Here is a 23,399-nt window from a genome sequence, read left to right as displayed (position 1 = left end):
TCCAGCCGTGACGTACACAAGCATACACAGTAGCATAGAACAAATAGCCACTAAGTAGTTGCCAAATTTGAGAGGTCACTGATTTGGTATTCATTCAAATAAAATTTCTCCTTTCTATGGGGCTAACAATACTTGGAAATAATTGTATGAAATAGAAAATTTGGTAATAATTAGTATGTGTTAGATTGACATATATCTGCTTACATGTGTCCTTGCAATTAACGATGTATCTGATGGCTAGTAATAAAGAATACTTGATCAAGATGAATGAGCGTGTCCCGTGAACTATTGCATTAAAAGAGACTTAAAAAAGTGACACGTGATATTTTCTCTCATTACAATTGAAAAGTTTATCTTCTGCTCTTTACTGTTCAATTATTCGGTATTCATAGAGTGCCCTTATCAGTTTATCATCATTTTCCCTTATCATCTTCGCTCTCCATGAGAGAGAAATTGATAAGAGAAAAAAAACTTGCATAATTTGATGAATTTAGAGAATAGTAAAATGAAATCCTGAGAGAGAGAGGAAGTTAACAAAACGCACCTGTAAAGGTGCATAAATCGATATTGAAGTCTTTCCAATGAATTGATCTGCAAAACTGACATTGAAGTAGAGAGAGGTGATCTTTAGAAGAATATTGATCAAGGTCTTCATGCCATTGTATTGGAAGAATCCTCTGGTTTTCCTACTCTGCCTTTTAAAAGGTATTGCTAGTGAATTTAAATCTTCTCTGGCTTGGCTTTATTGGAAATATTTTACACTTTGAATACATGAATTATGTATACGTGTCCTAGGCATTTTTTTGCGTGTATGTGTGTGAGTGTTATTAGTAAAACTTGAATAGCTTTTGAATTTATAGAATGCATGATAAACACATCTTGTGAGTTGACAAGTGCGTAATACTTATGTAAGTTTAAATAAGTATTAGCTATAAAGCTTTCCAGTTCTTATTGATATTTGACTGTTTATTTTGGATTGAAACTGTCTTTAGTACCTGGTTTTTTGTTTCAAATATTGAGCTAATTATGGCTTTAACATTTATTTTTAAAGTTTTGTTTCTCGAGGTGAATATGGTGCACATAATGTGAAAGATTGATTTGATTTACCATTCCAAGCTTATAAATTTGTCATATAAACGTTTTGGTGTAAAAAGAAATGCATTCTATTTGGAAATAGCCAAATAAATTATTTTTTATATAAACATTAGCCATGCTTTAAGTCTGATACTACACATGAGATCATTAAATGGTGGCAAGCGGTTGAGTCGAATTTTTAACTAATCTTAATTTGAATTTTCTACTTGGAATCGAAAAACTCCAATTCGGATAGAGAAATCCATTTTGTGAGCAAATTTTTCCTACATCGAAATGATATTGATTGTATCATTTTTGAGTGCTGTATTAAAGATGAAAAATGGATAAAATTTCTAAATGTTTTATGTAATCTGTGCCTCTTATTTTAAATAATGTTATACTATTATAATTTGATATAAAAGATTGGATGTTGAAAGCAATGTCGTTACAGTTTTAATATTTCCCAGATTTAGAAATCTCTTCTGTAGCAACAGTTTAAAAGAATAGTGGTTGTATATATATATATATATATAAATTATTTGGCTATTTTCAAAAAGGAGAAATTTAGTCTCTGTCAAATTAGGAAAATTTTAGTATTATAAAATTAATTTTGATACTATAAAAAAAGCGTGTTTTGTTTTTAAAAAAAATCATTCCTGTCATTTCTTATATAAAAACGTCTTGAAAAAATAGTGTCTTCGACTTTTAATTGGTTGAATAATGTTTATTTTATATTCTTTGATTAACCTTTTAAAAAATCTGATTTCCATTCTCAGCACAAATTGTTTGTTCCCAATGTTTTTGTTATAACATTAGTCCGTAGGGTGTCAGCGCCAAACTGTTAAATGATCCTTAGTGAGCATATTATAAACTAGTCGCCTCAGGTGACCAGCTGGTTTCTTCGGAAATATTGGTTAGATTTGTTTTCAGATAAATCGATTAAATGTAATTTCATGTCCATGAATCATCAAAATGTCTGACATTAACGCAGTGTAAATTTAATTGTTTTACTTTTGTTGTGTTTATTGTGTATATGAACCCTTCTAATGGGGATAGTTCCAGCACATCATGGTGCTATTAAAAAGATAAATATTTTATTCATCTATCATCTTAATTTCGGGGTATTGTAATTTCATTTTTTTTTGTCTTGTAAATTACACAGATATTAAAATAGAACCTTCTTTGGCTTTCAGTAGTGAAAAATTTCAATCGATTAAAATCGGATGAAAAAAAGAATCTACTATCGGGATTTAATTCTACGAAATATTTTTTTTTAAAAATTGCTAAAATTCAGAAAAATTCCCACCACTCTCAAATAGCACCATTAAAAGGCAAATTTTTAAATTTGGAAATGGTGTAAAATTACTTTTGGTGCAATAATATTTTCGGTCTTTCAAAAACCAGCTCTGAGGTGCACATTCTCACTCTTCATGGTATATATATATATATATATATATATATATATATATATATATATATATATATATATATATATATATATATATATATATATATATATATATATATATATATATATATATATATATAGGGTGTCCCAAAAAGATTGAAATGTGATTTAATTCTTTACCCATTAGAGATAAGTGGACTAAGTAAACAGCAAAATAGTGCAAACTAAGGTACAGAATAAGACCTCGTTAATAAAAACTTTTTTGCCGTTATTTTTCAAAAAGTTGCACTTTGTAAATTTTTATGCGACTCTTATAAACAAATTTGGCCAATTAGAAAGTTTTCCTTTTCCATTCAACAAGATAATTAGAAAAAAAAATCCCGCACAACTGTAGCTTTAAAACAAAATGAATTACGATACAAAAAAAATAAAAAAAAATGGACTTATATCATCTTCATATCAAGTGAAATGTTGCTTCTTCGATAAAAATAGGGGCCACGCACAAATTGATAGTGGACATTTTTAGATAAAAAATACGATAGCGTGTGTCAAAAAATACCCTTAAATAAAGCTCTAATAGAAGAAATAAACAGTGGTCTGCTTATAGTAGCAGCGGGACGCATGTGACTCTCAATTTCATTTTATGTGTTCTTGCAGTTAGCTCATATAATGAAAAAACTTTTATAATTATATTCTTTTTTCAACTTATAGAATTTTTTTCACTTCGAATATTGGAGCGGTTTGTGCATAATCACAACGGAAATGCACCACTACAAATTCTCTTTAAATATAATTACTGATTTATTTAATTCCATTTGCAATATATGAATAAATCTATATTATAATCACATTTCCTGTAGATTTCTTTTTCTTCTATACTTAGGTAAAAGAGCGTGTGAGGGAGGATAACTATGTAGTATGCTTCGCTTGTGAATAGTGAATTTTCAGGATCATTATGCTTCTCCTTGTGAATTTTCTGATTCTTTTTAACAATAGCGATTTCTGTCTTGTATCAACAAAGAGCATAGTTTATGAAGGAAATAAACTATGCGCTTCATAAATTATGCGCAACATAATTTATGGAGGAAAGGAGATGTTGCAAGCAAAACTGTACCGATTTTCACTCCTGAGCAGGTGTATTTACTAAAAACATTCGTCCTGCTTCACAGTTAGCGACGGTAAGAATGTATTTTTCTTAATGCAACACCCTCCTTTCGGGGTTTGAAACATTTCTCACCGCCAATTATTTCCCCCTCAAATTTGAAAATTGAATGTAAATAAATAAATAAAAATAACGATAGTAATTATCTGTAGAAAAAATTAATTAAAAATAATTCATTATCACATTTCTGCTCAAATAAATAATAGGGGAGTAGCATCTTATTATTATTTCCTTTAACTTATTTTCTTTTATAAAATTTCATTTTTTCATAAACAATTAAATTTTTATAAATGACAGTTAAGTTAAATGAAAGAAAAAATGCAACAATTCATTTAAAAATTAATTTTTAATTAAAATTAATTAAAAATTATTAATTACAACTTGTTTTTTAAAATTTAGTACTTCTCTATGTAATTGTTTCTCTATTGATTAATAATACAAATATTCGAATTTAATGGAAAATACAAAATTTAAATTAAGTTGAAAGACATCAGTAAACAAGATGGGACATATAACAACATCATCACACTACAACAACTTATGTGTCTTATAACTGATTTGGACGTGCCACTACTATCCAAATCAGTAGTAAGTCACATTCTATTTTTTTTAGGATATAGTGTTTTAATAATTTTTAAACAGATTTTTAAGTGTTGCCACGAAATATATTGTATTTAAAAAATATTCAGGGTATAATATTCAATTATATCTTTATTGTGAGAGTATTTTGCAGTTGTATTCTAGAAACTTTCCGGATATATTTAAGTTTTTATTAATCATTTTTTACACGGTCCCTACATGACAATCCATTTGCTAATTTCCATTATCAGGACCATTAGAGATATATATATGTTTTCGATTGGAAGAATGCTGTAAATGAAACAAAAAGTTGCAGTTCATTTGTTTTAATGAATAAGTTTACTGTTGAAACATTACAAAAATCATCCTTCGAGCCTATCAGGTCATAATTAGTAAAATATTATCAATCCACTGGCATTTTAACCCCAGCCCCCCCCCCAAAAAAAAAGAAAAAAAATCATCTTTATTGCTATCAAACTGATCGCGTTATGAAGCTTCGAGTTTCATTGTCTTAGACCAATCAACGCCAACTTGAGGAAACGCTATTAATTGATTGACAGATATTTTTCACAACGACCACTGAAACGGTTTAGATTAGGAATATTAAGTTTTTACAATTTTATCCATTTTAGCCGCAAAAAGGGAAGAATTGTTTCTATATTTATAAGGATAATGGGTAAGTCAACCACCTGACTCTTCGACCCGCCACGAAGGCACACGGATTTAAACCATAAGGCTGAATGACCGGACCGCCGCAACAGCAACACTGGCGGAAACTGTGGTTGAGTCCTAAGGGCCATCCCGGCCACGGTCCAACCCTCCCCGAAGGAAGTACGTCCCGTCATCAATGGGAGGAGTCAGATCCTCCACCTATTTATGTACCCTCCAGGGTGGCGAGATCTAACCACCATGCCGGAAGCATCTCATCCTCATTCCGAGGTGCCGCCCGGGGGTTAGGATAATGGGTACTGATATACTAATATGAACAATAACACCTAGAGACTGTATAAAATCATAATACTTTCGGAACAAAATTCCTTAGCTGAAATAGCATACAATATAATTTCTTACGTCACTCAGAGAGTTTTTCCATTTGGACTATAAGCCTATCATTACTGACTTATTAATTAGCTGCAGGGTATTGACAAATGTAGCGTTATATACAATTGTGTATCATGCATTTTATATGAATGGGAGAGTAACATTGAAATATTAAAAATAAAGAATAACAGCAGCTGTATGCTAATAATTTATTAGAAGTGTTTCTTTTGATATCCAGTTCAAATCATAGGTCAATGAAAAAATCATAAACATTGATAAAGTTTTTTTTTTCTTATTTAGAAATAATGATGTACAAAATATATTTTAGCATGGAATGCAGAGCTTTCAGAGCTTCATGGAAAGCAGAAATGAAGCATTTTAAGGTTTTTTTTTTTTTTTTTTTTTTTTTTTTTTTTTGGTTATAGGAATTTCGGAGTTTTTTTTCTTGTCAAAAAATTTCAAAATCAAACAATTTTATTAATTAAATATTTATATAAGTAGTTTTAAGTAGTAAATCTTGACAAACTGAAATATTAATAGCAGATAATTTTCTAAAAAGTTGTTTCAGTATATCGCTTATGAAAAAAAAATGCATAAGTGAAATCTAAAATAAATATTAAACAAAATAATAAAAAAAAGTCACACATTTTTTTAGCACAGTTTAAATAATATTTAATAATAGAACCGAGCATTTTTTAAAATCATAAAACACCATATTTTTTTTGGAATTTTAAAGTAACATAACATAAAACTTGTGAATAGTAATTAATCAGAAACGTTATTAGAATACCATCCCAAAATTAATCTCAGCAATACTTGTTTTTAAGCATCTTATATATTTATTCTAAATTCTAAATCCTATGCAAAAGGAATTACGCAAAATTCGAGCACAATCATAAGGGAAGAAAATAAATTAAAAGTCTTTAAATAATTGAATAAGTTCTATGGCATTGCCTTTATAATTAAATGAAAGCATAACATTAAATAAATGTCAAGATATCGCACAGAAAAAAAAATTCTCAATGGCTCGAGGCACTCTAAATTTGTGAGATCAGTAAGCAATTACCTCTGTAAAAATATGACATTGCGCCTTTCTAACATAATGGCATTTTCAAGGTATATAAAGCGCTAAGGTGCTTAATATTTAGGTAGGTGACTATGTTAAAAAGTCGATTTTTTTGCGAAATTTTGACATTTTTTAAAATTTAATATTCTTAATCTTTAAACAAGTTTATTTATAAAACCATAAGAATTTTGCTTCTACTTTTTGGGAAATTACATTGATTTTCATATTTGCATTTACATAGTTTGAATGCCATTTTACATCTTTAGGTGCTATTTCTCAAAGTCTAAGCATTAATAGAATTTTTTTACAAAAATCCATATAAATTAAAATCTAATGCAGATTTGATTTTAATTTATGAGGTTCAAATGATTTATTATTCAAATTTGGTATGTTCTGCAATTCATGAACTACAGAATAAATAACCTATTCATTTAGAAATATTTTATAGTTGTTTTAGTGTTTCAAAATGCGAAAAAAAGTAATCATTTCCACTTATCTATCAGTCGTACTCCAGTATTTAAAGAATGATTTGAAATTCCACTTATTTTTTAGTTTATGAATTAGATAATATATTTCTTGTGCTATGTGCAAAGTTTTAATCAAGTCATGTAATAAACCTCTAAATAAGAAGATTGTTGCTTTATACTTATTTTTATCCAAAAAGAGCCTTTTCTAATTTAAAAAAATAAAACTTTTACAATTGAAGTGGTATATTTTGATTTTATGGAATGTTTTTACAATTTTTTAAAATTGAAATATTCAAAAATATATCTATTTTCCAACATTTTTCAGAAAATTCATCCCGAATATAATCACATACTTTAATTACTAGCTTTGAAATTCTAACTTCTTCTTCAAAGTATTGACGTAATTTCAATTTCTTTTTCTCAGTAAATTTTTTCTTCTTCTTTTCTCAAAAAGAGATATTTACTTTTTTTAAAGGGGAAACCAGCTAAAAGTCTTATCCCCTCTTTTCCTGAATAAATTTTTTACTTTGGTCACTTTCGAGAATGTCACAAGTGCTCAGACTTTTATTTTCATAGTCCCACGCAACAGAACTTTTAGCTACCTAGTATAGTGAAAAAAACTGAGTATGCCTTTTTCGGCTAAAATATTTGAAATCGAAATTTGATAGGAAACGGCAATTGTAAAAACAGGATCACATATTTAATTTCATTTATTTCAGTCGCTGCTTTTTTAACATAACGCGTTTACATGCTTGAGAACGTACAGACCGACAAACATGAAAATCAGCCCTTTGACTGATTTCATTTATAATTCGAAAAAATCTACAAATGAAATGCTAAAACTGCTAACCAAATTTCATCCATAGCAGCTATGTTGTTTCTGAGTTATTGTACTTACATTCATAAGAAAATATAAACAGAATCTCTAACAAATTTTAGTTCAAAATTTATGCATATCTATGCTATGTATGTGAACATTCTGAAACAGGAACTGGGATTGCTTGGTTGGTTGAGCGTTGGATTCGCGCGCCTTAGGTTGAGAGTTCGAACCACGCCGGCCGAAGATTCCCCACGTGCTTGATAGCTGACCCGCGTATAAATCTGTCGTGATCACAAAATCCTCCATGTCGAGAGTAATACCACTGGGGGTACTGGATCAGGAATGATCGTTCTCTGATTGAGGTCTAAATTACGATCTGCGGATGAGTGAATGAAGTCCGCCCGGTAGAAAGGGTTGTGACGTGTGTAGCTAAGTCGTTCTCTTGGCGCCTAGATGGCGCTACTATAAAAAAAATAAGAGACGCTCCCCCACCGGCTTAAAATCGCTGTATTCGTAACAGCCGGCTTGTCCATGGCAAGTGCCATAAGAAACAACATTATGAAACAAATTTTGTTCATCTAGATCTTTATATTTGGAAACTATTGTGTTCCTTTGTGCTTGAATATCCTGATAGACTGACTTCCTACAAATGAATTTCGTTCAAATTTGATAGAAATCTTCAAATTTGGGGTAAAGACCATATAAATTCCATCTGTGGAGGTCGAAGGAGTTCTGAATCACTGTGTACACGGACAGATTAAAAAATATTTTTCGGACATTGAGAGATCTGAAACATGAAGATTGAGATTTGAAGAATTGAGAAGATTTGAACATCGAGTTCAAATGTTTTTCTCTTTCTTTCTCTTTATATATTTCATACGCAGGAGAATAACTAGTGGAAGTGGTCACCACAAACATTTCTCACATATGCACTAATTAAGGTGTACGTACACACTAGAAGATTTTTTTTTTAATTTTAACTTTAAAAATCCAGTTTTTTCACAGTAGGTTATTAATATATGTTTAAACTCATTTCAGTGAGAAAAAACCATATTACACTCATTATTAATTAATTAAATAATATTTAATGAACTAATTAGCATATTTTTGGAAACTTGATATCTTAAATTCTAATTTGTACAGACACACAATTCTAGTTGGAAATTATGCCTAATATTAGTCTTCATGTTGGCTGCCTCAATTAAGTTATAAAAATATATAGTTTTTTTTTACAATTTTTTCATCAACGATGAATAGAAAAAGCGAGATTTTTTCTGTATTTTTAACTTTTAAACAGCTATTAAAAATTTATTTCTTTAAATATAACTTTTATTGAGGCACAAAACATCCGCTATTTCCTACAGATTATTTTAATATATAAATAACTGTATTTGGTTCATTTCTTGTTGAATTAGGATTGTTTGAATGAAGCAACATAATGGAAAAATATCATTCTTCGTAAAATCAGTTTTAAAAACACTGTAACTAGAGTTTTCAATGAAAGCACCTCAAGAAAAATAATTATAACTCGAGAAATATTTGGAATATTGGCAACGTCTTGGTATCGTTTGAAAGCTAAAGGATCAGAGAGCATTATTAAGCAATAAAAAAATATTCGATATTTTGACCGATTTTCGAAGTTTCAAGTGTGTATATACACCTTAATATAGTTGTATTTTATTCACCGCATGCCACTGGGAAAAAGTACCCTATTAGAATGCAATGTTTTGGGCAATTAATTGTTGAAGAAGGTACCAGAAAAACGAATGTTTATTTTTGATGCCTTTTTTCCCCCAGACATTAAAAATTTCGCACAGAGCTACAATTGTAATAATAAGTTCCCATATCAAATGTCATATATCTAATCCTATCCATTTTTGAATTATCGCATTTTCATGTTTATGAAAGCTGTGACCGACAAAAAATCAAATATTTGACATATTTGGTTTCAAATTTTATATTTATTTCTACATTTAGTATGTCAAATCTGTGCACCAAATTTCATCCATATTTTTCTTATAGTCATTGTGTTAATTTATATTCGTATAGATATATTTCCTTCAAAATTAGACAGAAATTAAAAAAAAAAATCGGAGTAGAAGTCATATACCAAGTACAGTTTAAATCATTTCTGAGTTTTTGTGTTTACAGATTGAAAGACGTCATTTCCAAAGCGTGTTTCTTGCACTCGTGTGCAGCTGAAACTTGGAGATATTGTTAAATCTCGAGTACGAATTTTTTGATTATTCTCTGGCAGTTCTTTCTATTTGTACATTTCGCACACGAGAAAATAAAAAGGAAAGTCACGTTTAGTTGTTGTATTTTTTTATTCAAGAAGCAATTAGATGAAATATCCCAAAATGACTTACGTGACCTTTCTTTAAAATCGCCTTATCACTAAGATGAATTAAAAATTTAGATCTGACACAATCCCAATAAATTTCCAAAGTGGAATAATTTGTTTGATATGACTTCTCAAATGATCAATCACTGCTAGTAAAATTTCCATTAAACAACATATATCTAAATGCAAAAGATGAAATAAGTCAACTTTTAATGAATAATAATAAATGATATTGGAAAACTTATCAATAATTTTAATGATCTCGCCTTTATGGAAAGGTTATGTCACGAAATAATTATTACAAAACTCGAAAAACCGGTACAATAGTTTAATTAAATATTTTTCAAAAACCTTTTTGATTTGGTTCCATTAATCTAAATTTCAAACATACGTGTAATTAACTTCAAAGATTTCAAAAACTTCTGTTTCCTTTTCCTTATAAGCGCTTTGATTAATCAAAATCCAGTAGAGTACTTAACAATAATTGCTTCAGAAATTTAAGTAAAAAGCAGAAATTATTTGTGTAATAGATTTTGTACAGAGATTTGCCTTCAGAGTTGTGTTACGACAATAGGGGTAAGTCAAATTTTTTAAACATGAAAAGTATTCTAATTAAGATTATTTTTCTTAATTATTTTTGTGTAATAATATTTAAAAATAAAATTAAAAAGATTGTCATCAAAGTCATAATCAAAATTATAATACTTCAATACAAAATTTTAACTATGCATAATTATATTTATCAGCTTGAAATAGGGATCAAGAGTTAAAGGAAGTCTGATATTTGAGAAGAGTTATTATTACCATTTTTTTAAAAATAGAAATGTTTTATAAAATAAAAATAGAAAAATTTAGAAAATATATTCTTGTGACGGTATAAAATGCATTTTCAGCCGTCTCATTTTAATTTATTTAACTTGATATTATATCATAGAAGAACAAAAAGTGCTTCGTACTTATAAATAAATCTCTGAAATTTTATAAATTATATAATATTTTGTTTGTGCTCCATTTACTACAAATAATATCCTGTTACATAGTAACATACTTCAATAAATCCTGATTCGCAAAAAACAAAACAAAAAAAAAACCCATCGTTTTTGGTTTAAAGCCTTAACTTTTAAAACATTTATTCCATGAAATATTATTTATTAAAATAATAATAAAGCGAAATAATTATAATAATAAATCACTAAAATCATTAGCAATTTGGCTTTTATAAAAAATCATTTGAATTATTTGATTCACAGCAAAATGATAAATAGTTTAATTTCTGTATACATGACAAGAATTTCTGATATTTTACAAAATTTAATCTGCTGCAATCTAATAAGAATTTAAAAAAATATTAATTTACGCAATTTATAAATATTATACCTTCAAATATTTCTAAAACTTTCTATAATCGAATTATTTCAAAAAATACAAAGAGAAATTATTGTAATGGTCAAAGAATTTGATCTCAGATTTAAACTAATCTCCATTGTATCAGACCTTTCGAAGATGAAAAACGTATTTTAGGAATTATTTCTGTCTGTGAACAAAATGATTAAAAGATGCTTTGAGCTCAACTCATGACATTTGGTAAATGGACTTAATAGAAAATGTATAGATTTCTATAAAATTTCTAACGAAATCCATTCAGAGGAAATCTGTCTATCCAGATATTCGGATACAAGCTAACATGATGCCTACAAAACGAAGAGAACTAGATTAATAAAACTTGGTGCATAGATTAAACATATAAAGAGTAGATTTAAGTCAAATTTAGAAACAAATTTAATCATGAATTTATCATCTGTCTGTCTGTACATTCACATGCATATATATTTATTAATTCTAACAATAAAGACTTACATAGATGAAATTTGGTATGTGATTATAATTGCATACTAAATTGTGTTTCAACTGGTTGGAGAAAAATGCATACTAAACACGTATCCGATTTTCAGGTACTTTTAAATTTAATATGCCAGGGAATAATCGTCAAAATACGAATCCTAAATGCACGCCAAATATCTGCATTTCATAATTACAATTCACCAGTGACATTGTAAGCTTTCCTGGATTATTCAAGATACATAAATTTTATTTGAGAAAGGGGGAATCATCCTTATTAGAAAGTATGCGAGAAAGTTTGGAGAGACTACACCTGTTATTTTTTTTATGTGTGGTGCTGAAAGTTTTAGCAATCTTATTCTACTGGAGATTATATTTTTAATTAGTTGATTTTTTCTTGACAATATATTAAATTCTGAAATAGATATTGATTGGCAATGAAGCATATTATTTGAAACTAAAATTTTACAATGATATATAAAATTATATAATAAAATATATTATCCTGTTCCGCAAAACCTATTGCATTGTAAAAATATTTTTTGGCTGGCTATTTTATATATGCAAATTCATTTTCGAACGATAAATTTCTATATAACTGCAGAAAAACTGCATAATTTGACTTAATAGAAATTAAATTTTGGCTTATATCTGTAATGTTTCCTTGCTCTAGGTTTTGTTTTCCATTAAACCGGAGGACAAAATCGCTTGCAATTGCTTTTGTCGAAATTTGAAAAAAATTGGGAGATTTTATATCTCTACTAGTAATAAGATCTGTGTATGTCTATTAATGCTTTACAGTTCTCATTGCTTAACTTAGAGTTAACAAACTGGTAAAAAACATACTTAAGGGAGAAGAATGTGCATTTCAGAATGAGTTTTTTAGCTAATTAAAAAATTAAGCAAGATTTAGGTGTTTTCTCGCAATAACTAACTAACTAATATTAACTATTTAACCGTCTTGCAATTTTTTTTGATTTTTGGCAATTTTTAAATGTCACACACACACACACACACACACACACACACACACACACACACACACACACACACACACACACACACACACACACACACACACACACACACACACAAATTTTGAATTATACTTCTTATTAGTGTAATGAAATTTTAAATCATTTTCATTCTTATGGCGAATATTTAACCTCATCATCCATTGTTGAAAACTAAGGATAAAAGATTCCTTGTAATATACATGTAGTTTACATGAGATATAAGAAATTTAATTCGCAGAATCTCGAAATATAAGCGCAATTTGAAGTTAGAATATCTGAATACCAAGCTTTTAACGGCACTGTGATGTCATGAGAATTAACTGCATTTGGAATAACTAAGTCATAATAAACTGGCGTAAGGCTATTAAAATAACCACTCTTTAATATTCCGCACAAATTGATGCTTAAAAATAGTTTGTTGAGGTAATCATGGACAACAGATTTCTTAGAAGCTCAAATGAAATCTAAATCTTTAATTGTTACTACTAGAAATCAGCGGTTATATCTAGCAATCTAGGTAATTAGGTAATTTCTGAGTACCAGCAGGTTTACCAGAAATTATCATTGTCCTTGTTAAATTATCTATTCATTAATAACGGCTAGTTGAAAATGAAATGAAAGGTTTTGATAAAAAATTACCAAGTAAATATTAAATAGGGACGAATTCGTTATATACCTAAGCTGTTATGCTTGTTTAACGTGTCTCTCATTAAGTGATTCTATAAAAATTAGTTGTATCTTCTAAAATTTATTTATGGCTTAGAATTACCTATACATATATAAAACGCTAACGTGCATGGCAGAAAAATCCCTCTTATTACTTATTACGGAATGGCAACACTCGAATGTGAACATAACGATGTGCAAAAATTTCAGCAGACTGTTTTATTCGGCTTTTTTATGGCTGCACTTAATTCAACACTTCACTAATTTAATGAAACTATTATATTAAAAACTCTGCTTGCCGTGTCAAACGTTTTATTCAGCCAGAAGATTTAAAAGAAATTAAGACAAGCATCAATTGAAAAGTTTAATAATCGAGGATGAAAATAGGCTTAACTCTCACTATGGATACTCATCTATGGAATTGGAAGACTTCCATTAATTAATTGCCCATTAATTAATTGCATTATCTTAAAACTCAGAAATTACCCTTTTAATGATGTTAATTTCATTTCTATACAATTTTTTCCTTTACTTTTAATTCTTCAAGCTTTATTTACAATGTTACGATGCTTATATTGTTAGTTTTGGTTTGATATGAAAAGCGTTTTGTAAGTAATTCTCACTTCAGTTGCTTTTCTTAAAGTGAAGCCAAACAAACGGATATTTTAAAACATGCATTCTGTATTACTCCTTTAACAGCCTAAAAAAGTCAATAATCTTGGCGAGCAAGCTGGCCACCAAAGGCGGCTAGTTTGCTGAAAAATCGGTAGTTCTAGTTCAGCTTCCAATCCTAAAAGAAAAAAAAAATCTCCGATTCTATTTCGGTTGAAACTTTAATTTTATAATTTACAAAAACGTTTCCTCGAGCGGAAAGATTTATTTGACATAAGTTGATATTTTCGTGTATTTTTTTTTCGGACAGTTTTAGACAGGAAATTGATTTCATGCCTTGACTATTGGAATCGTGCCATTTGTTCTCGAAGCACGAACATCCGGACAATAATCATGAAGGTTTTTGATTCAATTTATCTTACATTCAAGGAAGTGTTTTAATTCAGTTAATTTTAAGGCAGAGAAATAATTTATTGATAAAACGTAACAGCGCATCATTTCTATTATGAGCACTTACAAATTATTGTTGAAAATAAATCAAGAAACATATTAACTCAGTTTTTTTTTACTGGAAATCAGTCATTCCGTGCTCGGGTGCGGATGTTAAACATTTTATGTAGCAGATGACACGAAATTAGATCATTATGATGTCTGAAAAACAAGGCTATTAGTTTACTGAGACATTTAAGAAAATTCTGATTTGTTCCCACTTTAAACGAATATTTTAGTTCAGAGATTTTAGAAATTGAGTTTTCTTCCGTAAATGCATTAATCGATAATCAATACGTAGCATCATAAGGCAAGAATAATTTGTATTCTTGATTTATCAGTTTTGCAGAAGTTTTGGTCCAGAGTTCATTTTGAAAGCCGATAATCAGTACGTAGCATCATAAGGCAAGAATAATTTGTGTTCTTGATTTATCAGTTTTGCAGAAGTTTTGGTCCAGAGTTCATGGTGAAGGCAAGTCAAATTTCCAAAATTTCTTCTATAGTTTAGTTGGTTAAAACTTTGTTGTTTAATATCAAGAAAGAAATAAGACCAAAATTATATTAATTTTAATATATAAGTCGTTCTATAACCGTCTTGATGAATTCACTACTAATATTCGCATTGCTTTCATCGATATAGTTTATAATAGATCACATTACTACATTTAATATAGTTTTATTGACATCCGTTATAAAGTGGCGAAATTGGTTCTAGGAGTTATATAATTCTGCCAAAAATCTTTTGAAGGTTTCTTTATAGAAAACAGTGCTAGGATAAAATCAATCATTGATTATATATCTAGAGGTTAAAATGTCTGCTATAAAATAAAAAAAATAACGGAATCGGTTCAGTAATGAGTCATCGCGTTCATACACATATAAACAACCAGACAGATAGGTAGTCATGCCCTTGATAGATTTGATTCAAAGTTTAATGCATATTTACATTTATGATGGTAAAATTATGTACTGAATTTCATCTACCTAATTCCTCATGAATTTGAATAACTGTAATCACAGATATATAAAAAGACAGACTTCTCTTCAACAGATTTCAACTCAAAACTTGTCAGAAATCGAAACATTTGCCCTTAGGACCATACACCAAATTTCAACTCTCGTGTTGAATATGCAAATTGAGTTATTTTGTTCACTCAGATATAATTCCAAAAATGTGTTTTTTGGATTTGGGAGGGGGGATAAAAATAAGAAGATTCCTGAAAATTTCGAAGTTAAATTCTTCGACGATTATTATACTATTCCTTTTTATAATTCATCAAGATGAAAGAAAAAAAGTATATAATTCAATTATTACAGTAAATATTTTTTTATTTTATTTTGCGTTGATTTTTTATATTTTTTAGATATTAGTTTGGATTTTCAAGAATCAAGAACCAGCGATGAATATCTCGGCCATTTTGATATTAGCTTTGATATTTGGGAGTGCAAGCTCCTGTTATTTGGACAAGTATATGCATACACTTTCTGGGCCAGTTCAAGGATTTTTAAATGATATCAATCAAGACCCCGTGGAGGTATTTTTAGGTATACCCTATGCACAACCACCTATTGGGAAGCTAAGATTCCAAAAACCAAAACCCTTAAAGCCATGGACTAAAACCTTGGAAGCCATTCAAATGCCTCCAGCATGTGCCCAGTACACGCCATATCCTTTCCCATGGGTTGATACCTTGCCTGGCAAAAGTGAAGATTGTCTTTACTTGAATATTTATTCTCCTATTGATGCCAAAAACGGAAGCAATTTGGCAGTTTTATTTTGGATCCATGGAGGGGGATTTACGTATGGATCCAATCGGATGGATGTTTACGATGCAAGTGCTCTCGCTGTCCACGGAAATGTAATTGTCGTAACCATAAACTACCGGATGGGTGTTTTCGGATTTGTAACTTCTAATACAGAAGATGCACCAGGAAATGTAGGTAAGATCATTACATCTAAATAAAAAAAACAGAAAGATATATTCCTCAAATTATGAAAGAACTTGTGGAAAGCATTGATAAGTTATTCGCTGTAACTCAGCAGCTGATACATTTGCACATTTACAATTAGGACGAAATATTAATTTTTCTACTCAACCAAATCAAATAGTGAAGTTATATCGTTTTTAGATGAATTTACTTCCAAATCTATAGATTTAAGCATTGTTTTTTAACCAAAAATTCGACCATTAATTACATGAAATGTGAAAATTATTACATGGCATTAAAAATATGTAAAGAAAGTGCTGAATTAAATATGATCTTATTTCAAATGCAAAGAAATTTGATTTAAAAATATTTTTACTGTCAAATAAAAAAAAGAACCAATATTTATGCACTAGAATAGAGAGTATCTGTTTTGCTTTTAATTGTAATTGAAGGCAATTTATTTATTTCAAGTTTCAGTACTTTGCATCAGTGCAATATCTAATAATACATTCATGTTAAATAAAAAATAGTACAACAATGCGATCAGTATCACGTTAGATTAAAATAGAAGGAAAATTATAAATTAAAGTTGTTAAAATATAAATTAAAAATCTAACAAAATATTCTCTATAGCTACAACTTAATACATTGATAAAATTTCAATCCAAGCGAATTGTCTCTAATTGTAAATATTAAATTATCCTCTTCCCTCAGAAATAATGATTTTGGTTTTTTATTCAATATTTTAAAAAAAATGATAAAATTCATATTCAATATTTTAAAAAAATGATAAAATTCATATTCAATATTTAAAAAAAAAATGATAAAATTCATATTCAATATTTTAAAAAAAATGATAAAATTCATATTCAATATTTTAAAAAAAATGATAAAATTCATATTCAATATTTTAAAAAAAATGATAAAATTCATATTCAATATTTAAAAAAAATGATAAAATTCATTTTCAATATTTCAAAAAAATGATAAAATTCATATTCAATATTTTTAAAAAAATGATAAAATTCATATTCAAATTTTACTTATTTATAAATATAATTTTAATGAAAATGGTAGTCACAAACACTGAACACCGAAGAATATTTTTATAATATTACTTCGAAAAGATGCAATTTCTTGAATATAGCAATTTTGGCTACAGTTACAAGAAAACATTTGGAAATAGGATCTAAAGTTTTTTAAAGAAATCCCTCTAAAAATGTCTGATTATTAATGTAACAGCAGGTTTTAAAATGCTGACAAACAGCCTAAAATAGAAATTCCATTTAAATATTGAAAAGGAATATAATGTAAATTTAGAGAAGCATCTAAAAAATAAATTTTATGGTATTTTTGTAGTCTTTAGTACAAAGAGTTGACATTCCTTCGGAAATTAGACAGAAACAATTCGTATCTTGTCATTTTTTTAGTCTGTGTTCGACTTAGTGATACTTTCAGAATCGAGAAATGACGTCATTAACTGTGATTGCTATTATAACTTCAGCAGTGGACTGATATGTCGAAACACATTAACACGAGAAATACCATAGTAGACTTCAGTGAAAAAATTTCTGTTTCAGGCGTCGAGTAAAAACTCAGAAGACATTTTTTTAAAAATATATAAATAAAATAAAAAAATTTAATAGCTTATCTGTTCTATATTAAAATTAAAAAAAAATACAATTATCATTAAATTAATCTGGTTTCTAAGACAGGAAACCTGCAGTGAAATGAAACATAAATAAATTACTATAAAGATAAAAAAAATAAAGCAGATTATATAAAATAAGTAATGTTAAATCGGATTATTTCATTATTTAATTTTGTCAATAATAAAATGATTTCAACTAAAATAATTTTTATTAAATTTATAATATTATTTCTTTGATTCATGTATAAGAATTCAAAAAGAAGTAGGATCCATTTACAACCTTTTTTTATTATATTTTAGGCATGTACGATATGTTAATGGCACTGCAATGGGTAAACGATAATATTGAATCATTTGGCGGCGATAAGAACCGAATCACTTTGTTTGGCGAAAGTGGAGGATCCATAGCCATAAGCTTACTTTGTATTTCCCCTCTTACCAAAGGTCTGTTCAGCAAAGCAATTTTGCAAAGTGGGACAGCTATTTTACTCAAATCCAACCAACTGGAGCCCAATCTCGAGCACACTCAACGTCTAGCAGAAGCTGTTGGCTGCGCATCTAAAGCAAAAACTATTAAGAATGATCCAGAATCTGTACTTGGTTGCTTAAGAAGTAACGCTGCCATTAAATTATTTATTATATTCTTTTAATTTATCCATACGATTTGTTTTACCCAAATGTAACTGTAATTTAATTTACCCAATTGACAGGTTAACGAAATTACGAAATAATCCTGTTTGGGAAATCATATTACAAGTTGAATAATTTTTCTGAAACATTTCTAGAGTTTTTATTAATCACGTGTTCAAAACAGTAAAATGCTTCATGCATGAAATATTGTTACATATGTTAATATACATTATACAAATATTAGAATGAAATAGATTAAAAAGAAATTAATAATATTATTTAATTATTAAGATGTACGTACACACTAGAAGATTGTTTTTTAAATTTTAACTTTAAAAATCCAATTTTTCACAGTAGGTTATTAATATATGTTTAAACTCCTTTTAGTGAGAACAAATCATATTACACTAATTATTAATTAATTAAATAATATTTAATGAGCTAATTAGCATATTTTTTGAAACATTATATATTAAATTCTAATTTATACAGACACACAATTCTAGTTGTAAATTATGCCTAATATGAGTCTTCATGTTGCCTGTCTCAATCAAGTTATAAAAATATATAGTTTTTTTTAAAAAAAATTGTCATCAACGATGAATAGAAAAAGCAAGATTTTTTATGTAATTTTAACTTTTAAATAGCTATTAAAAATTTATTTTAATAAATATAACTTTGATTGAGGCACAAAACATCCGCTATTTCATACAGATTATTTTTATATATGAATAATTGTTATTGGTTAATTTCTTGTTGAGTTATGATTGTTTGAATGAAGCAACAAGGTAGAAAAATATCATTCTTCATAAAATGAGTTTTAAAATAACCGTAGCTAGAGTTTTTAATGAAAGCACCTGAAGAAAAATAATTGTAACTCGAGAAATATTTCGAATACTGACAACATCTTGGTATCGTTTGAGAGCTAAAGGATCAGAGAACATTATTAAGCAATAAAAAAAAAACAATATTTTGAACGATTTTCGAAGTTTCAAGTGTGTACATACACCTTAATAAAAAGCTAAGTAGAAATATTCATGAATTATAAAAAAGTAATGAATAATTAGATTTAATTAATGTGAAGCAACTCTATTGGATATAATTGAATTTTTTTTATCTGAGTGAGAATTTTAAAAGTCTCAAATGAAACACTATTATGGTTGATGGAATTAAAAATTCCCCAAAAATATTTCCCAGAATCATTTTTTTTTGGAAAATAGAAATTTGCTGGAGATTTTTTTGTATATATTTCTTAAATAACGATCAATAATCAACATGGAAATCTGGGATACTTAACTAACACTAAACTAAACCAAAATTATCTACTTTGTTAATTGTACAATGCATTCCATAATTAAATCATCTTCGAAGATTTGTTTTAAATCAAAAACGAACAGTGATTTCCTACTTATTTTTTAAAATGTTGAAATAAGTTATCAATTTAATTCTTTTTTAATATTAAGAAATATATCTCAAATAAATATGTTTCGTGTCATTTTCTTTATTTGCCTCCCCCTAGGCAAAACGGCCCATCAACTTGCTCGCGTCTTCTGGTCATTCAATCCCACATCCACTCGTTCCTTCTTCCCACAATATGGCGACGGTCTGCTTCCCAGGAATGCCTTGGACGAAATCCGTAAAGGCAACTTCCACAACATTCCCATCTTGACCGGCAACACCAGAGATGAAGGATCTTTCCAGATTACCACTAAACAACCCGAAGTTTTTGGATTCTTTGGACATAAAAACCCCATCATCAACAAAACACAAGCTGAGAATATGATCCGAGAGATTTTTCGTAGCTCTGACAATCCTGAAAAGTATGTTGAACATTATCTGGGGAATATACCAGATGATGATTTCGATGCCATTAAGAGGCAAGTTTACACTGCATCTGGAGACAGCAGTCTTCTGTGCGAGACAGTCTACTTCGCTGAAAGTTACGCCGATAGAGGGAATGATGTATACTTTTATCTGTTCGCTCATAGACCGAGTAATACTCCTTGGTCTTCTTGGATGGGGGCAGCGCATGCTGAAGAAGTGCAGTTTGTTTTCGGACGACCGATCAGAAAACCATATCTTTATGAGCCGCAAGAAGTAGCACTGAGCAGAAAAATGATTGATATCTGGACGAATTTTGCAAAAAATGGGTAAGACGTTTCGTTTGTGTCCTTTTTTTTGTATGCGTATTGATATTCAAAAGTGTATGTCAAAGTAATGAAATTAGCTATTTCTTGAAATACTGGGTTGTTTAATGAAAGAGTAGGTTAAGTCAGTCAAAGTGAAATAGATTCTTCATTTACCAGGCTCATAAATAAAGGGTGCAAAGATGATTCTAGAGATTCAGATATCGTATGATAGTAGAGGATGATCGCAGAATGATAGAAGATCACGTAGAGTTACTAATCGCTTAAGGCTACAGAAGTGTATTTTGAACGATTCATACCATTTGGATGAGGTTGATAGAGGATCTTTACAAATCCAAAACTCACTCAAAATTACAGAAGATTCAGATCTTTGTGTGACGAACGACAGAGAATAATAGTCTAAAATGCGATGAAAGTCGCAGAAGCCCCATATGAGTAATTAAGGGAGATTCCATTGACACAGCATAACTTAAAACACATGAATCTGAAAAGCACTTAAAGCAGCTTCAGAAACTGAGGCACTATCAGTATTTGTTCTAAAGCCGAATGTCCTTTAAGCCTTAGAATCATTCTTTAAGGAATGGCTTCATGGAATGAGATAGGAAAGGGAACTCCTAAGCAATGAAAAACTTATAAAAAGCAATTTTTATAAATCACATTTCAATTATTAAGGGGACTTACAACTTTTACCAGAATAATTATATATACAAAAGCTCAGAAAAATAAAAGTTTTCTTCTAAGAAGAACACAATTCGAAAAGTGCAAAGTAGTGATAAACTAATATAAATAAATATCAGACTTTTCTGAACGAATAGTAAAAGTCCTACTTTTTATGTAGCTATTTGCCGACTGCTGAGGTAGAGTTTCACCACTTGTGAGTACAGATAATCTATAGAGATATATTATAGGATATTTTAATTGCTTAAGGATATAAATCTAACAACTAACTAACTAACTATCTTATTTTGTGATATTTTCAATATTGAATTTCACTCTTTCTGAATATCCATCTACCTTATACTATCAAAACAGTCTTGCTCCTTGCTGGCACAAACTAATGGATATTTAATGAACGTCTCCCACGCAGTTAATTAACTTCTGAAGAGGTTCATTATTACACGTATTTCATTTTTAATATTCCCTCAAGACAGTAAATTGGCGAAACTATTTTTCTATGTCTCTGAATCAGTAGGCTTCTGGAACATTCAAATCATCATTACAAGCTTCTTAGTTCAGAACTTGGATTAATTATTACAATGGACTTAATTTCTCCAAATTCTTAAATTTTTACTAAGAATATTCCAAAGATTCTCAAAAGTTATTTCAATTTCTGAACAATATGCGATTCATCTCCGTGCTTTATTCTCACTATTTCTCACGATTTATCTTTTCAATATGAAGATTAATGAGTAAAACATTTCTATCAAAAATATGTATGTAAGTTGTAACTGTATGTGCATATGTATGCATATGAGATTAACAAAAATAATTCTTTTTTAGTACATTCTAATAGAATTTCTCATATTAATTGGAAACTTATCACAGAAATCTTTCATAATTCTGAATTATTTCCAATAAGCTAATTCTAAGAATAATTTAACATTGCCCATTATGGATATATAAATTTTGATAAATGCTTTATATACATTCTTTTTTAATTGTTAATTGCTAAGATTTATCTTATATAGCCTGCCTTTTTCGATTCACCTAATTACTCAAGAAAAAGAAAATTAATTATTAACTCAAGGGACAGATTTAGAAGATGAAAAGTTGGTCCACATTCTAATGTTTAAAAGTATAGCAGATTTAAAATACGATCATTTGGATTATTTTTTTCTTATTTCGAGTTTAAAAAAATATGTCTTTATTTTTATATGTAGGGTCCCAAGTGATTCATTCAACTGGCCAAAATATTCTAAGGAAAATCCTACTTTTGTTTACATAGATGCACATTTTGAAGGAGATAAGTATGGAACAGGTCCTCATCTTGAAAATTGCAACGTCATGAGAGACCATTTTGGATTTTAAATTGTTATGCATACTGTTTTGTTATATATAATGCACATTACTTATTTTATGCATGTTGTTGAGAATTTTCATTTCTTGGAACTTCAGTTGTTACTTTCTATATAATGATTGACTGAAAGTTTTTGACCGTTGAGAAATTTTATATAAAGTCATTTAATAAAATTTCCTCGTCTATGCGACTGTACTTTTATTTTTCTTAAGTGTGTGTATATATATATATATATATATATATATATATATATATATATATATATATATATATATATATATATATATATATATATATATATATATATATATATATATATATATATATATATATATATATATATATATATATATATATATATATATATATATATAGAATATTAAGAAACTTCTTGGAAATATTTTATAATATCTTGTGGTAAGAGAGAAAGAAATGTTTTTGC

The 23,399-nt window shown here is 28.6% G+C and overlaps 1 protein-coding gene across 2 annotated transcripts; it reads left to right on the top strand.

The window, feature by feature from the left end:
- The first annotated feature begins 512 nt into the window (after positions 1-512).
- Positions 513-23,111, top strand: LOC129966245 (acetylcholinesterase-1-like). Of its 2 annotated transcripts, none has more exons than XM_056080694.1 (5): positions 513-705; positions 15,948-16,524; positions 18,464-18,775; positions 20,313-20,943; positions 22,821-23,111. In XM_056080694.1, the coding sequence occupies exons 2-5, from the start codon at positions 15,984-15,986 to the stop codon at positions 22,966-22,968; spliced, it is 1,632 nt and encodes a 543-aa protein (XP_055936669.1). In that variant the 5' UTR covers positions 513-705; positions 15,948-15,983; the 3' UTR covers positions 22,969-23,111. The 2 variants fall into 2 exon arrangements, with proteins under 2 accessions (XP_055936669.1, XP_055936742.1); XM_056080767.1 differs by lacking the exon at positions 513-705 and adding an exon at positions 10,428-10,537.
- The last annotated feature ends 288 nt before the right edge of the window (positions 23,112-23,399 follow it).

The sequence above is a fragment of the Argiope bruennichi genome, chromosome 1 (assembly GCF_947563725.1).
Source record: "Argiope bruennichi chromosome 1, qqArgBrue1.1, whole genome shotgun sequence".
NCBI lineage: Eukaryota > Metazoa > Arthropoda > Arachnida > Araneae > Araneidae > Argiope > Argiope bruennichi.
Note: the sequence above shows the minus strand (reverse complement) of the source record. Positions and strands in the feature narration are given on the sequence as shown.

Bases quoted from the DNA above. Each gene is read 5' to 3' on its own strand.
- LOC129966245 (XM_056080694.1), top strand. From the start codon at position 15,984: ATGAATATCTCGGCCATTTTGATATTAGCTTTGATATTTGGGAGTGCA. The intron at 16,525-18,463 runs GTAAGATCATTA...ATTATATTTTAG, and splicing joins AGATGCACCAGGAAATGTAG to GCATGTACGATATGTTAATG. The intron at 18,776-20,312 runs GTAACGCTGCCA...GCCTCCCCCTAG, and splicing joins TGTACTTGGTTGCTTAAGAA to GCAAAACGGCCCATCAACTT.